This window comes from Sebastes umbrosus, chromosome 14, assembly GCF_015220745.1.
Source record: "Sebastes umbrosus isolate fSebUmb1 chromosome 14, fSebUmb1.pri, whole genome shotgun sequence".
In the NCBI taxonomy this organism is placed as follows: domain Eukaryota; kingdom Metazoa; phylum Chordata; class Actinopteri; order Perciformes; family Sebastidae; genus Sebastes; species Sebastes umbrosus.
This window is the reverse complement of record NC_051282.1, coordinates 26964507-26981779: the sequence shown is the minus strand read 5'-3', so window position 1 is coordinate 26981779 and position 17273 is coordinate 26964507. Positions and strand designations below refer to the sequence as shown.

The following is a 17273-nucleotide window of genomic DNA, read 5'->3' as shown; positions in this document are numbered from 1 at the left end:
CTACGTGTGCCACAAAGAAAATAATACACATGTACCTTTTTTTTTTTCACTGCTGACTGCCTCCCTGTCAGAGTCAATGACATCACCTACCTGTGAAACAGTACGCCTTTCACAGAGGTGTCAAAGTTTCACATACCAAACAACGCTCACAATCATATGCAGAGACACGGACGCATGAACATACACAAATATGCAGTCATCCTCCTCCTGACTTCCATACAGGGTGATGTGCCTTCCAGGTATGTCTGTAGTCTAAACTTTAATCTGCTGCGGCACGTGGTGTTTTCACAGGATTCCTCATATTTACAAATGAGAGAGTGCTCGGTCTACAGGCAGACCACGCATCCCAGTAATTAAAACACCCTGGGAGGTCCACCACTGAAAAAAGTGTGAGAATATTTGCTCTGCATTGACCAGCCTCTCACAACACTCGCCGCCGCCACCCCTCTTTATATCTTCATCTTCAACACACAAACTCTCCACCGCTCCACTTCCTCATTGCTGCTGGTTGTGACGGAGTCCTATTGGCTCAGGCCTGGTTGACATTGGTGAGAGGTTTCCAATGAGGAAAAGAGAGAGCGGTGAGAGTGGAGAGGTTCATGGTCGTACTGGGCTAGTGTGGGAAGGGTACCCGTGGGAAGAGGAGAGCAAGGACTGCAGCACATCCATAAATCAATAGTAGATGAATCACCGAGAGTGGCCGGTGGTGAGCTGGGTTACTGTCAACATGTTTATCCCTACACGCTGGGTGGAAAAAAACACACACTCGCAGTTAATGGCAGTGGAGTGACAGGGACTATAATGTTTTCCTTAAATGTGGCTATATAAAGTTGTGTCTGTACCAGTCGGCAACTCCGGATTTGAAAAGTGAAGCCAAAGCTGAAGTGCCTTAAGCTTGCATTCTTTCTAACAGCCAGCAGGGGGCGACTCCTCTGGTTGCAAAAAGAAGTTTGATTGGATAGAAGTCTATGAGAAAATGAGCCTACTTCTCACTTGATTTATTACCTCAGTAAACATTGTAAACATGAGTTTATGGTCTCTATCGCTAGTTTCAAGTCTTCTTCAATACAGCATGATGTTCATTTAGTAAATTATGGTCCAATTTAGAGTCAAATACACCATAAAGCAGGAGATGCTTTAGGGCGTGGCTACCTTGTGATCGCTACCACGGCGTTGTCCGGTCTGGATGTTTTCATCTTACAACTTTAACCCTTTCACAGTGTGCTTTCTGTTCATGAAAGTTAATCGCAACATTTTGGTAGCTTAAAAATGACTTCTTCAGTGTTCGGTTGCTCCACCCTCTTGTGTCAATTCTGATTACAACAAACCGAGATAGCAACAGCCAAAAACCAAGGCGGTGATGACCAAAAACAAACATGGCAATGGCCAAAATACCAAGATGGCGACGGCCAAAATGCCAAACTCGAGGCTTCAAAACTGTAGTCTACAAACCAATGGGTGATGTCACGGTGACTATGGTCTGTATGTTTTTCTAAGATGGATAGCTGCATTTGTTTTCTAAGAGCAGTTGCCAGGTGTTTTGGCAGTGTAGTGAGGGCTTTATTTGGGGACTTACCTGAACAGGTGTCAGCTGGGCTCTGGGGTCAAACACTCGCAGCATCTTGTCCTAAGACAGATGAAAGAAAAAAAAAACATAAATTAACACATAAAAAAACAAATAAATAAATAAAATACATACATACATCATAGAGTTGAATCAACACCTCTCTAAAGCAGTTTCAACAAAAGCTGAAAATTATAACCTTCATGAAGGTTGAATTTATTGCAGGGCTGTTTTTATTAGATTGTATTAGTTTTAGCGAGGTGTACCTAATAAACTGGCAATATGATTAAGATGTGAAAAGGAGGTCATGTGCAAGGTCAACATTTTAAGTTCTCACAAAGAAAAGGGGGGAAAGGAATTAATCGCTCCTCAGTCAGCTGAGATTTTTTTCCATAGAAACTAAAATGAAAACTGAAATATGAAAGCCACATATTAAACACATTAATAAAAGAGAACCTCCAACTCGCTATAATTCAGTTAAAGAACAACACAAGCGCTCTAAAGTTTCCCTCATTTATCAGTGCGATCTGACTGATTCATCGTCGGCAAATGCAATCCAGTGACCTCTCCGAAAGCCTCATGAGCCGTGACCCCGGTCAGCCCAAACAAGCATTTGGCATCAATCACAGCAGCCAATCAGAGAGAGCCTCCTGCATGAATGAGAGGAAACGGGGCCTAATGGGATCAGGCTGTGACCAGGACATGCGTGTCTGCAGCCGTGTCACTCAATACTGCCTGTGTGACTGTGATCACAGCGGACATACGTGGCTGATAGCAGGTAATAAGTGTAAGGACTTAGACTAAACCATGCATACACTTAAATCGCATATACACGTCAAAGGGAATCAGGAGGCTGACAATGACACAGTCAAGCATACACACACACACACACACAGAGGCGCCATGCAACATGTGGCATAAATAGTGCGTTTTTATCCCATCAGACTGCATCCAATGTTGAAGCAAATTATCAATGTGAGCTTCAGCTTCCCTTCATCCTGTTCTCCACACCAATCCAAGAGGGGATTTATTTGCTCTTTATTAGCTTGAATAGCAAACAGGGTTTCTTAATGTGCCCATTCTCTCTCCATCTGTGTGTTTGTGAAGCCCACCCACGAATGTGATGCCCCAAGGCTCGAGGCCTCTGTGACCTAGGCCTAAGCCAACGGCTCAGGGAGCAGTGCCAGAACAACACACACACACACACACACACACACACACACACACACACACACACACACACACACACACACACACACACACACACACACACACACACACACACACACACACACACACACACACACACACACACGCTTTCAAACTACATGACCTATGGATGAGAGCCCACCTGTTGCAAAAATGCCAAAATCTGGCTTAAACCATCTCTAACCTGCACCAGCACAGGACACAAACACAAGTTCTGATCAATGTTGGTTGGCAAACTCAACCAATCATGTTGGTAGATAACTAACTAGGGCTGCAACTAACAATCATTTTCATTATCGATTAATCTGCTATTGATTTTCTCGATTATTCAATTAATTGTTTTGTCAATACAATGTCAGAAAGAGAAAGACACTAATAAAAGAGTGAGTTACTTTTAGTGAAAAATGACCAGTAAAATTGCCAACAACCAAAAAATTAAATAAAAAAAATAAAAAATAAAAAATAAAAAATAAATAAAATAAAATAAAATAAAATAAAATAAAATAAAATAAAACAAAATAAAATAAAATAAAATAAAACAAAATAAAATAAAATAAAATAAATCATCTTAAAAAAAAAAGAATTCCCAACAACCCAAGCTGACATCCTCAAATGTCTTCATTTGTCGGAACAACAGTCTAAAACCCAAATATATTTAGTTTATGATCATGTATGCCAAAGAAAGGCATCAAACCCACACCTTTTTGACATTTGGCAAAGATTAAAAAAAAGTTATTTGATTATCAAAACAGTTGCAGATTCATTTTCTTTATTTTCAAGATTATTTTAGGGCTTTTATTGCCTTTAGTAGAGCAGCTGGAGAATGACAGGAAAGGAGGGAGAGAGAGAGGGGATGACACGCAGCAATGGGCCGTGGGTCGGAATTGAACCTGGTCCGCTGCCATGGACTCAGCCTACATGGGGCGCAAACTCTACCGGGTGAGCTAGAGGTCGCCCCCGCAGAATCATTTTCTGTCAATTGTTAGAGCTCTATAGCCGCCAACCACTATTTCAGTTCCCTGACCTTGCAAACACACTTTTAGAATAACCAAACACACACATTATCTGCTGTACATACTGTATGCATATACAAACATACATTTGCCATATTAAGTTCACTCACTGGCATATCCACCCGAGTGTTGTTGTGCAAACAACAACATGACGGAGGAAACTATCTGGCTGTGCAAACACACACAGATGAAGGGGCTACTCCCGTACAGATGTGTCTGTCCACCAAGCAACCACACACACACACACACACACTCAGACAAGCAAACACACTCGCTTAAGCCTATGACATATAAACACACACACCATCTAAACTCATAAATGCACAGATGGAGGGCCAGGATAGCAATGTGTGTGTTTGTGTGGTGTGTGTGTGCTGAGACAGCAGCTGTTTAATCAAAGTGATGGAGCCTCATTCTCAAGCTGCTCTTAATGAGTTTTCACTGTGAGTTTGCTGCACACAACTTTCACATATATGTAAAAACACACACACACAGACACACACAGACCCTGGGAATCTTCACCCAGGGGTGCTCTCTCTCTTCACTCGTCAAACACACTGCGATGCCAGCCTCCCCTTCCCGGTCTCCCACAGTTACCGGTGTCAAAGCCTGTTGTGATTGGCAGTTTGAGACTGCAGGATCAATTATTTTATCTCACTCTTCTCACTAGGGGAAAATATTTGGTACGGAGTTCAGTTATAATGCGACTTTCAGAACTCAAGGTGAACCATAAATCCAGTGGCACCTCATTTCTAAACATACCACCCCGTCCTGTCCATCACTCGGATAAACAGAGGCCTCTCTGCTCGTACTACCTGTGGGCTTTCCCTCAAATGAATGGCGCCTTTCTCCCTCAAAGTGTGTCATAAATATACATCTCTATAGGTCCAAACGAGGCCTGTCATGATTCCTGCTCTTTGGGGTGGTGGTCTCCCCTTCATCTTCCCCCTCTCCAGCCCCTGCACCCCAATGTTTACCCTATGGGAGGGCCGGGGGGATTGGACCCACATGTTGCTGGGCCCTATTTGCTTTAATAAGTTGGATTGGAGGGATTGAAAAGGGGCCTTTTGGGTTAAATGACACCAGAGCCCAACAGGGCAAGAACCTCAGAGGCCCCTGACTCTGATCTTGGCTCACATTTCCGCCCTCCCATCCCCCTTTCTTTTCAAGTGATTCGCTTGATGGTAGGGGTGGTAGCTCTGGCGTGGATGATTATCCCGTCAAGGTAAATGTCATGATTTGGACGTAGCCTGTGACGGGGGTGGAGTAATTTGTTACTTGTCAGAGTAAAGACAAACAGCAGGGATTGGACTGACAATCATACCTGTTAATTACCAGCAAGGGGTAGATTTTTGTGTCAAAGTTTATTCCATGTCAAACAAGTCAACTCATCACGCAGCGTCTAAAGTATACACCAGAGGCCTCTGCCTCATTTTCACATCAATCAGGCTGTCTGGTAGGACTGCAACTAACAGGTATTTTTTATTGTTCATTGATTATTTTTCTCGATGAATCGATCAGTTGTTTGGTCAATCAAATGTCAGAAAGTGGTGATCAATGTTTCCCAAAGTACTCAAATGTCTTGTTTTGTCTACAACTCAAAGATATTCAGTTTACTGTCTTAGAGGAGTAAAAAAAACAGAAAATATTCACATTTAAGAAGCTGGAATCAGAGAAGTTTGACTTTTTTTTTAGGGCTGTCAATCGATTCAAATATTTAATCACGATTAATCTCCGATTGATCGCACATTTTTAATCTGTTCAAAATGTACCTTAAAGGGAGATTTGTCAAGTATTTAATACTCTTATCAACATGGGAGTGGACAAATATGCTTTCTTTATGCAAATGTATGTATATATTCACTAATGGAAATCAATTAACAACACAACACAATGACAAATATTGTCCAGAAACCCTCACAGGTACTGCATTTAGCATAAAAAATGTGCTCAAATCATAACATGGCAAACTGCAGCCCAACAGGCAACAACAGCTGTCAGTGTGTCAGTGTGCTGACTTGACTATGACTTGCCCCAAAACTGCATGTGATTATCATAAAGTGGGCATGTCTGTAAAGGGGAGACTCGTGGGTACCCATAGAACCCATTTTCATTCACATATCTTGAAGTCAAGGGACCCCTTTGAAAATGGCCATGACAGTTATTCCTTGCCAAAATTTAGTGCAAAGTTTGGAGCGTTATTTAGCCTCCTTCGCAACAAGCTAGTATGATAGTTGGTACCAATGGATTCCTTAGGTTTTCTAGTCTCATACGATACCCGTAGCTTCACTCTTCACTTTAAAACTGAGCCCGCTTCAACCTAAAAATCGCAAATGCATTAATGTCTTAAAGGGACTATTTGTAACTTTCAGAAATGCTTCTTAACAGCGACACCTGTGGCCATGAAATCAACGAAAGTCAGCGTCTGGCTCGTGCTTGTGCTCGCTCTACATAGACATGAGCGAGCATCGCTCAAAACAGTGAGGCGACACACGTCAGCTAAAACCACAATATCACTCTATATTTCAGCTGCTTGGCAGTAATGTTAGCTGACCAGACGAAGGTCTCTCCATGAACATGATTTAGATCTGATCCTAGTGTTGGCTTTTCCTGCCCCCGCCCGCAGCCGGAGAGAGCAGGGAGACACCGGCAACCGGTCTGTAACGAGACTACAACGTGTTTCTCTGCAGAGCTCCGTCACTTCACAAGACACGGACAAACTCTTTTGGTCTGGAGGAGCTGCAGCATTAATTTCTGCACCCACGTCCACTGTACATTCACTAGATATTCTCAGAGCTAAACTAACTCTTCTGCAGTGTGGAGTGAGTGCGCGTTCACGTCTAGAGGTGGAGCGAGCTGAGCGAGAATGCGCGCTCTGTCTGAGTGAAGGCGAGCAGGCGGAGGAGGAGAGGCAGCGGCCACACGCGAACACGCATGTGTCCCGACCCGGTACATTTATACGCTTAAAAAGTTACAAACAGTCCCTTTAAATATATTAAAAACTGTATAAAAAGTGTTTGAGAAGATGGATGAATAACTCATTGTAAGTTAAAATGCCAACTTTATTAAAAGATATTGTATGGTAATCCACTGGATTGTTTTGAAGTATATCCTTAGTTATTGGTTATACATGATGAGATACTGTGAAAGTAGATGAGAACTGAATGAGCAAGATTACTTACTATCCTGCACTATTTGTGTAGGTTGGTTTTTCTTTTGGTTCTATTAAACGACAATAGAATCTGGAGGATTCATTGATGGCGAGCCAAGCCCAGTGACACTGTGGACGGTCGTGGAAACGGTGTGGCCAACCTTAGGACCTGCCACAAAGGACATCTAACTGCTCAATTCATTTGGACACCAGATAAGAGCACGAACACACTTTTACTACCCGGCTAGTTGGGTAGTAGGAACTAAAATACTGGAACTTGAAATAGTGTGGTGGTGTATTCACATTACACCGACACCAAGACAGAAATTGCACTCTTTGGATCATCTTAATTAGAGGAAGAGGATTTCATCTTAAAGGACACTGATTTTGGGGGAATTTTCTATTTTATTTGTACTTTGAAAGAGCTCTCTTTTATTTATTTTTACATTTCATTTCATACTTTGACATCTATGTGAAGCATTTTTAATTTTGTTGAATTGTTGTGGTGCAATAAAATTGTCAACTGTTCAATCTATAATAACTCTCCTGAGTTATTTAAGGCAACTGCTCATCGAACCTAGGTAGATGTTGGCGTATTCATTATTCCCATCGGTTGAGTACCAGAGGCACTACACGATTATCAAAATAGTTGCCAATTAATTTAAAAGCCAACAACTAATTGATTCATCGTTGCAGCTCTAATGTTTGGTTTCAAAAAATTTAATCATGTTAACTTCCACTGATGAAATCGCCTTTAGCTCTTCCTATAAATTAAATGTATTCATGAAACTATTCGAGCTCCACTCATAAATTCCTTTTTCCTCTGCCCTCTCCTCATAAACCCATACCACCTCCCTCCTTTCTCCTCCTACACAAAAAATATTAACAACCTAATGGAAAGACCATCAAGCTGTGTGATTATTTCCTGATGACACAGAGGAGAATGGGGCCATACGGATGCATAAAATCCCTGGGAGACTTTCTCTTTTCTTAGCTATGAAACTACTGTACCTGCCACAGGAGTGATGGCCGTCAGTTCCTGATTCAACTTGAACTTGCACCAGAAGAACGGGAGGGGTCAAAGGGGCGTACTGGGGTGTGTAGTGGGGACACGGGGGGCTCAGGGGTCAGGTGGGGTCGAGACAAAATCCCTGATACATTTATCCTTCAAACACACACAGGCTTGTGCCCTAACTAACAAGTTAATAGAGTTCCCAGTCTGACTAGGAAAATCTCTACAGGCTCTTCAACAACTGCGGCCAAGATTTCTTTACTTTGTCATCATTATTACAGCACTAAAACAAACTGGCTATTATCTTTTGCGTCATAGGGCTTTCAAAGTTTATTCCTTTTCCCTCTGTTCACTAATTCCTAATCAAATGCGTGATGTGATCCCCACCCTTTTCATGAGCATTACTCCTGTTGACATTTTGATGAAATAAACCCCCATATAAACAGATAACGAGCAGCGGTGTCCAATGGGAGGGGTGCTGCGCTGAATGTGGGCCACTGGCTGCATCTAGTGGTCACACAATGCAACTACAGCACTCAAACCTCGGTCCGTAACAGGAATAAAGATGGTGAACATAAAGCAAAACTTTCTCTTTATCGTGCTTTAAAATCAAATGTGAAGCAGGTCATTGTATACATATACAGTATGTGGTGCAGTGGAAGCTGTCATTACCTTGCAGGAGGAAGCCAGCAGGGAGCCGTCCTGTTTCCAGCTCAGACTCTGCAGCTGGTCACCGTGCTGCTCCAGAACTGCAGACACACACATTGTCATTTAGAGAGGTGAGAGAAGGGAAATGACTAGAGACACAATGTTCATGTTGGACAGGGACTAAAAAAGGAAAAAGAAACATTGAACTATGAACACAGAATGATGGATGGCACATATACAGACAAGACAAAGAAAACGACTGAAAAACATTTGAGAGGTCACTGCGGGAGAAGTGCAGGAAGGAGATGAAGAAGCCATAAATTAAGCACATAAAATCCAGAAAACACACAGTAATACAAAGAATGAATGATTTAAAGGGTAACTTGTGTATTTTTCAACCTGGACCCTGTCTTCCCATGTTTTTGTGTCTAACTGACAACAATTTCCGGAGACGGCAGCTGCTCACGGGCTGCAATGTGGTGCTATTGGGGCAAGCTGGCGCCGTCATTTACATCCACTAAAAGTGCTTGTTTTTGCCATGACAGGCTCTGATTGATATTATAAGTGTCTGTCATTATGGAAAGAGTCTGGCTCAAGGAGAAGTCTCATTTTTAAATCTCGCGAGGTGACATTTTGCCGGAATTCTCCCTCAATACTGGACCAATTTAAAAAAATTGTTGTCCACATTAGTCACTTAGACACAAAAACATGGGACAATAGGATCCAGGTTGAAAAATACCAAATGGATCATTCATATGTCCTTACGATTTTAGGCCCATGAGAGAAATTATGAGCATGACACATATTAGGCTGCAGTGCCATAAAGTGAGCACAGCACAGCTTGTGTGAATTGTTTAGTTTCAATATGACACCAAACAGATGAAAAGAGATGACAGGTGCACTTAAGACAGAAACACATAAAGTGATTTGACATGAACTTAAACAGTAAAAGGAAAAAAAAAACACTCATTCATATATAGATTTCTATCATTCAGAGCCTGTTCCTCAACCACATGAGAATGAAGGTGATGAAAGACAGCGTGTGGGGGTACAGCTCATGAAAAGTTGGATCAGCAGTGAGCAGCAGCAGCCAGGCCAGCTGTCATGGGATGTGGGAAGGGGGTGGGGGGCAGTGTTTGTGGGGGTGGGGGGCAGTGTTTGTGGGGGTGGAGGGGCTGAGGCCAGAGGATAGTGACTGCATCCTGAGGCCAGTCCGCGGGGAGACTGGGACCAGGACAGCAAACCAAAAACATTACCTCTGCTGCTCCGGCACTTAGACAGAGCCACAGGGCTGTAAAACGTAGGCAGTGTCAGTCAGACAGTCCCCAACGAAGAAAAGGAAACCAACCACTCCTCTCCAAATATATATAAAATCATGTTGCACATAGAAACAAAACAGGCCACAACAAAAAATTGAACACTAACTGACAGAAGACTGGAATGTTAAATGCAGACAGTGCATAATGTACGACAAAGACTTTGACGAATTAATTTTGGCTGGCGACAAACAAACGCCAGCTGTAGCTACCTGCTAGCGGTGTATCCTGGCGGCTGGTGTCCCAGATCAGGGGGGACTTGGTGGCGCCCACAGCCAGCACGCCGGAGGAGGTGGGGTGGAAAAGCACCAGCTCCACCCTGCCCCGGCTTGGACGCAGGGTCAGCTCGGGACTGCTGGGCTGCTGCAGCTCTGGATCGCACAAACGCCACAGCTTCACCTGAACGCACAGACAAAGGGAGGGATATATCAAAATAGTGGGTTAGCAGCGTCACTTACACTTTACAACACCTTACAATCAGTGGGCAACTCCAGGGTCTGAAAAGTGAAGCTAATACGGAAGTGCCTTACACTTGCATTCTTTCTAACAGCCAGCAGGGGGCGAGTCCTCTGGTTACAAAAATAAGTCTGATTGTATAGAAGTCTATGAGAAAATTAGTCTACTTCTCTCTTGATTTATTACCTCAGTAAACATTGTAAACATGAGTTTATGATCTCAATCACTAGTTTCAAGTCTTCTTCAATACAGCATGATGTTCATTTAGTAAATTATGGTCCCATTTAGAGTCAAATAGACCATAAAGCAGGAGATGCTTTAGGGCGTGGCTACCTGTGATTGACAGGTCGCTACCACGGCGTTGTCCGGTCTGGGAGTTGTCCGTGTTTTCGTCTTACAACTTTAACCCTTTCACAGTGTGTTTTCGGTTCATGAAAGTTAATTCTAACCTCTTTGGTATTCTAAAAACGTCTTATTCAGCGTTCAGTTGTACTTAGCTCCACGCTCTCATGTCACTTCTGGTTGCAAATAACCAAGATGGCGTTGGCTAAAATGCCAAACTCAAGGCCTCAAAACGGCAGTCCACAAACCAATGTCTACTATACAGTCTATGATTACAACACAAAGATGCAATCTGCTCCTAACCAGCAGAAACATCTCTCCACCCTCTTTCGATGGAAATAGTCCTCCAAACCTCAGTGAATTTCTGCTCCTTTGAACATTAAATGAAATGATTGTGATCATCTGACAGCTGTTTTTTGAAGCCACATCAGAGACAGACGGAGCAGACTGGGAGGATCGCTACAGCCGCCGTCTAATAGGTCAAGATGCAGCATCACAGCTAGAGATAAGGTGGCAAGTCTCTAGCTGTTCTAGCTAAATGGTGATACTGTACTGCACAATTTGGGGTTTGGATTTCTTGTTGATGCTGTCATATGAGAACAGATGAAATGAAATTGCATTACTTTATTTTAAGTCATTAAAAACACTCATATTTCACAAGTTGGTGCATTCACTCGAATTTGCTTGCTCGGCACCATCTAGTTGGTGAAACAATACACCCCGTTGGCACCAGATAAGAGGAATAAAAGAGCGCTGCAGATGCTGGCCACTGCAGACCACTCCAATGTGTGTGTGTGTGTGGCAATATTTGGGTGTGTTTTCACAGCTCCCTGAGGTAAACCAAGCTTGCTGAGTCTGAAGATGCGGACCCAACACTCAGCAGATTCCAGTAAGCCAGGGCACCTGTGGCTGAGGATAATGTGCTGAGAGGAGGGAGTCTTCAAAAAGCTTTACATAACAAAAAAGCAGGTTCATATCATATTTTAAGCCCTGCCAGGAACAACAAAGCCTGAGAGGATGGAAAATGGACTTATGTGTAAGTATACGACAACAAGATCAATACAAAAGAAAAGAGAAATCTCACCGTTTCATCTGCAGAGCATGTTGCCAGGAGACTTTCATCAAAAGGAGAAAAGTCCATATCAGTCACCAGATCTGACAGAGAGGAGGGGAAACAAATGAAAAAAGAAAAATTAGATCCTTTCTGAGCAAAAGGCATTTGCATTTCTCATTTGATTAGTTTTCTTTCAAGAGACCAGAGTGTCCTGGGAGTGGGTTGGAGTGGTGGCAGTTATGCAGAGGAAAGGGGACAAGGAAGGGAGGGAAAGAAGAGAAACTGCGATGTGCTGACATTAAAGAATAAAGAAACACTACCAGAATGGCAGGAAATCTGCGTGACTGTCCATTGGCCATCTGAACCAGGTTTGACTGAGGTCAGGCCCAGCATACCGCCACCTGCAGACACAGAAAAATGTCATTGATCATACTTTTTAAAACCTTCTCTCTCGGTCTTTATAGTGCAGAAAAACAAAACAAAAACATGATGTCTTTTTTCCAAGGAAATCCCTTTTTGTTTGATTTTAACTTGATTCAGTCATCTCTTTCCATGGATGCTTCTGTCTGCACGCGGCAAACGTCACTGTTAACCACACAGTTATTAGCCTCACCAGCCTGCTCGGTGTTGAAGGCCACAAGCTTGGAGCTCGCTTTGATGTGGTTCCCCTGGCAGGAGAAGGAACCAGCTCGGACGTTGTTGATCCATCCCTGAATTTAAAGACAGAGAGCACGAGTGAGGGATCATAACGGTTAAAAACAGTGGTATGACAAGGAAAAGGAATGTCATTCAAGCCCGAGAATCCTAAGTGTTCTCTTGACATGTCTACACAAGAACACATCCAACTAGAAGAATCCAACATAGTTCATCTGTTTCATAATATTAAAGGAGCACACGTGAGTTGCTGTCACAACGAGAATAAAACAAAATGAACACTGAAATAAACAGGAAGGATCTAGCAGAGAGCGTGCACACATAAGTGACTCTGAATGAGCAAAGTGTTGAGGAAGTGGAAGGACTCCCTGCGTTGCACAGCAGAGAGCTCTTAAAATCCTCTTTCAACATTTACAAAGCAAGAAGCAGCGAGAGGACTGAGTGTCCGACTGTACAACACGCTCCAATAACTACTGCTGCTCCTCGGAAAACTGTTACAGACCAACTATGACAGACATTTGGCCGACAGAGGGACTTCCAAAGCATGCATATACAGTATTTTAACAGGATTACTAGATGTGTATGCAAGACAAGTAAACACCAAATGTGTCACTGACTGGTGTGACAGTGGCTCAAACCCACGCTGTGTTAAAGTTGGAAGTAAGATCCCAAGAAATAATCCTAAACTTGATTTCTTCTGATTTAACCACATATAAGGATATGCTTATTATTATTATTATTATTATTATTATTAGTCATTATAATTATTTTCTCCCTAACTAAATTGCACTACGACTAAGGGCTGGGCGATATGGAGAAAATCAAATATTGCGATATTTTCGACCAAAGACCTTGATATCGACATTGCAACGATATTGTGGCATTGACCATTGGTGCTTTCACTAATTATTAACAAAATGACAGCTAGAACAGTCTGGTAAATTCAGAAAATTACATCACATTACTGTAATGCAGCCTTTAAACTAGGAAAAGACAACACTTATTCCATGTTACGATATCCAAAATCTAAGATGATATTTAGTCTCATATCAAGATATCAATATAATATTAATATATTGCCCAGCCTTACTAGGACTTCAAACAGGTTGACTACTCCATTCAGTCAACATATTTTTCAGCGTCCAGAGATAGAATTGCTGTATCTGGAGCATCCTTTCTTGCATGGATAATATTAAGGACACTTTTTTTTTTTTTTATTACAAAAGGCTTGCTTTCCCTTAATATATAACATTTGGATCAACTTGGTATGATCAAGATCTGGTATGTGTTTCCTGCATTTTTCTCAGGATTAAAGAGAGACTGAACACATTCTGCTGTGAAATCCATCTGTGATTAGAAAGAGCCCAGTTGGCACCAAAAACTGCATTCATGGGACTACGGGATCACCTCAGTGCCAGCCTAATAGGAGCTGATTAAATTAGACTACTCCTGTGACTACTCTCGAAACCATGAGGAACACTCAAGCTGTTCTAGATTATTCATGTCCCACTCATCTTTGCTTTCTTGTCTCTTTACATCCCTATAAGCCTTTCTGCTCCTCGCCCCATTTTCCTCTCCTCTACAGTGTTTGACGTGACAGCTCCCGTCACATGACTTCATCACCGGAATAGTCACAATCACACATATTCATCAGTCTGCTGTGTAGGGGTGTAAGAAAATATCGGTACACATGAGTATCTCGACATTATATTTCGCGATACTGTATCTGTATCTGTATCGGCTTTTAATTAACCCAGCTGCTATTCTGTCTTTCGAAGATTGTAGTGGGCTCAGTTTTAAAGGTCCCATATTGTAAAAAGTGAAATTTTCACGTCTCTTATATTATAAAGCAGGTTTAAGTGATATATAAATACTGTGAAAGGATCAAAACACTCAATCCACGGAGAAATACACACAGCCCGTATTCAGAAACTGTGCGTTTGAAAGGAGCCGTTAGGATTTCTGTCCATTTGTGATGTCACAAATATACAATATTTAGACCATTTCACAGTTTTAAACGTAAACGTTCTAAATGTGTCCCAATTTATTTCCTGTTGCAGTGTGTGTGTGAATGACATCAGCTGACAGGATGTAAACATGGACCCAAGCTGTTTCCTAGCAACGCAAGTCTGTTGCCATTCTGTTGAAATGTACTAAAACGGAGCATTTCAGACAGAGCGTGAATACAGGTATACTCAGACAGACAGTATGTGAAAAATAATGTGTTTTTTGAACATTAAAGCATGTAAACATGTTCTAGTAGAAACCCAAAATACAAGCATGAACCTGAAAACTTGCACAGTTAAGAACAGGAATCCTTCCTCTGGCCCTGGAAGTCTGTAGATTTAAAAGCATCCAGGAGGACAACAGGTTGTGCGAAGTATGCGAGTTAGGAGAAGTTGAAAATGAATCACATTTTGTTTTGTATTATCCATACTATGATGAGTTACAAACTTCTATTTTAAATGAAATGTCTGTTCAAAATCCAGAAATGTTTTGGTGCTCGGATGATGACAAAATGGAATGGCTATTTTATATTAATGCTTATAATTTGGCTACTTTTGTTTCTCAAGCTTGGAAAAAACGTCAGGATAGTTTATTTGTTTAATATTATTTGCAATTTATGCTGCTACTCCGGTTTCTGCCTTTTTCTTTCCTTTATTTTGTAAATAATGGTGTCTTGTAAGCCCGTTTGGACTGGGTATATTATTTATGCATGACTCAATGACAATAAAATAAAATCAAATAATAAAAAAAGACAAGACAGTTTTCCTAAAATTAGACTTGAAAAAAATCGCAATATATCGCCTTGCTTACAGTATCGCAATATATCGCAATATATTGAATCGTACCCCCTGTATATATACATATGGTATCGCCAGATTCTTGCCCATAATGGTGTCTTTTAAGCCCGTTTGGACTGGGTATATTATTTATGCATGACTCAATGATAATAAAATAATACAAAAATTTAATTAAATTAAATCAAATTAATTTAAATTAAATAACATTAAATTTAATTTAATTTAATTTAATCAAATCAAATCAAATTAAATTAAATTAAATTTTAAAAAAAAGACAGTTTTCCTAAAATTAGACTTGGAAAAAAAAAATCGCAATATATCGCCTTGCTTACAGTATCGCAATATATTGCGATATATTGAATCGTTACCCCTGTATCATGATACATATGATATTGCCAGATTCTTGCCCATACACACCCCTACTGGTGTGTGAAGGGTTGGGTTTATCATTCATGGCAGCAAAGCACCACCTGCTGTCTCAGACACTGTGCAGAGATTGGAGTTATACCACTGTCTGTCTGTAAATACCATGCATTTTTACTACCTCAGTAAAAAACAAGGTGGAGGGATTACATAATCCACCTCAGCTCAGCAGCAGGGAGAGAGGGAGCTGCAGGCGTTGCAACAATTTGGAGGAAAAAATGGCAGATTTGTATGCAAGACTCTGCAGTCTCGTCCAGACATGTCACCTCTCTCTCTATCACTGAGATGACAGTCATATTGCATTAAAAATATCCATATTTCCCCAAAATCTGTGCAGCCAAAAATGGTGCAACACCATATGATTATTGAAATCAGTTAGCTCTAACATAATAGAATGGTGCACACTGCATCTGATGCATGCTAGCAGCTCTATGCAACCACATGGCTCCTTTTCACTACTATATTTAGTGTGAATACTAGTGGTTGAGTTCAGATTTTAGGTGTCTCAATACTGAGCAGCCTTCTCCAGATGCAGGAAGTTCAACATCCCTCTGCAGGCAGGCAGGCGTTAACCCAAACACACAACTTCAGCAGCTAATAACCCACAGCTAACGTTAGCTCCAGGCTCGACCCAGAGGTTGGTGCTCTTACTCACATCTTTCTTGGCAATTTTCGGAGTGGTGTTTTTGAATTTGGAGGTCTTAAAGCGATTCATGCTGCTCTCTAGAGTTGACTTTTCGTGCCTTCCGGTTGTGTGTCTGTAGTAACTCAGCAGAGAGAGAGAGAGAGAGAGAGAGAGAGAGAGAGAGAGAGAGGAGGACTCTCCTGCTACAACTGACAGTTCAGGCTGGTAGTGTGGTGTGCGCTCGCTTTGTTTCACGGAGTTTACCGCTTGGGCGGGGTTATTCCCTTCTTCTTCTCAAACATCAGTAGAGAAACCCCCTGCCGTGTTGCGGGCTAGCCCGGATCTTAAAACATGTGCACCCTTTTTTTTTTACTTGACACATGTGATGCTCTGACACAGAGGAATTTGTGGAAGATGAGTTTGACCATCACTATTATCTTTTTTTTCTTCTTCATAAAACAGACAAACTCAGACGTAACTGGTCTTAATCCAAACATTCCTACGTGTTTAGAAATCTGTTTTGTTTTTTTGCCATTTATTTGGTTGTTTTTCCACCTTATTCTCAGGGGTGTTACTGTAGAAATGATTAGGTCCGTAACCACCGTAATTAAAATAATAATTAAAATAATAATAATAATAATAATAATAATAATAATAATAATAATAATAATAATGATAATAATAATAATAATAATAATAATAATAATAATAATGATAATAATAATAATAATAATAATAATAATAATAATAATAATGATAATAATAATAATAATAATAATAATAATAATGATAATAATAATAATAATAATAATAATAATAATGATAATAATAATAATAATAATAATAATAATAATAATAATAATAATAATAATGATAATAATAATAATAATAATAATAATAATAATGATAATAATAATAATAATAATAATAATAATAATAATGATAATAATAATAATAATGATAATAATAATAATAATAATAATAACTCAAATAAAATAATAA

General features: G+C 40.8%; 1 protein-coding gene across 1 annotated transcript in view; it reads right to left on the bottom strand.

Moving 5' to 3' along the window:
• Positions 1 to 16456, bottom strand: part of coro7 (coronin 7) — a 136258-nt gene extending 119802 nt beyond the window's left edge. Inside the window, exons 1-7 of the mRNA XM_037793551.1 lie at positions 16302 to 16456; positions 12379 to 12475; positions 12086 to 12166; positions 11796 to 11866; positions 10126 to 10312; positions 8622 to 8698; positions 1577 to 1627 (exon numbers count right to left, since the gene is read on the bottom strand). Of these exons, the coding sequence (XP_037649479.1) occupies positions 1577 to 1627; positions 8622 to 8698; positions 10126 to 10312; positions 11796 to 11866; positions 12086 to 12166; positions 12379 to 12475; positions 16302 to 16361 (624 nt within the window). The 5' untranslated portion in view covers positions 16362 to 16456. The remainder of the gene's footprint in view (positions 1 to 1576; positions 1628 to 8621; positions 8699 to 10125; positions 10313 to 11795; positions 11867 to 12085; positions 12167 to 12378; positions 12476 to 16301) is intronic.
• Between the last annotated feature and the right edge of the window lie 817 nt (positions 16457 to 17273).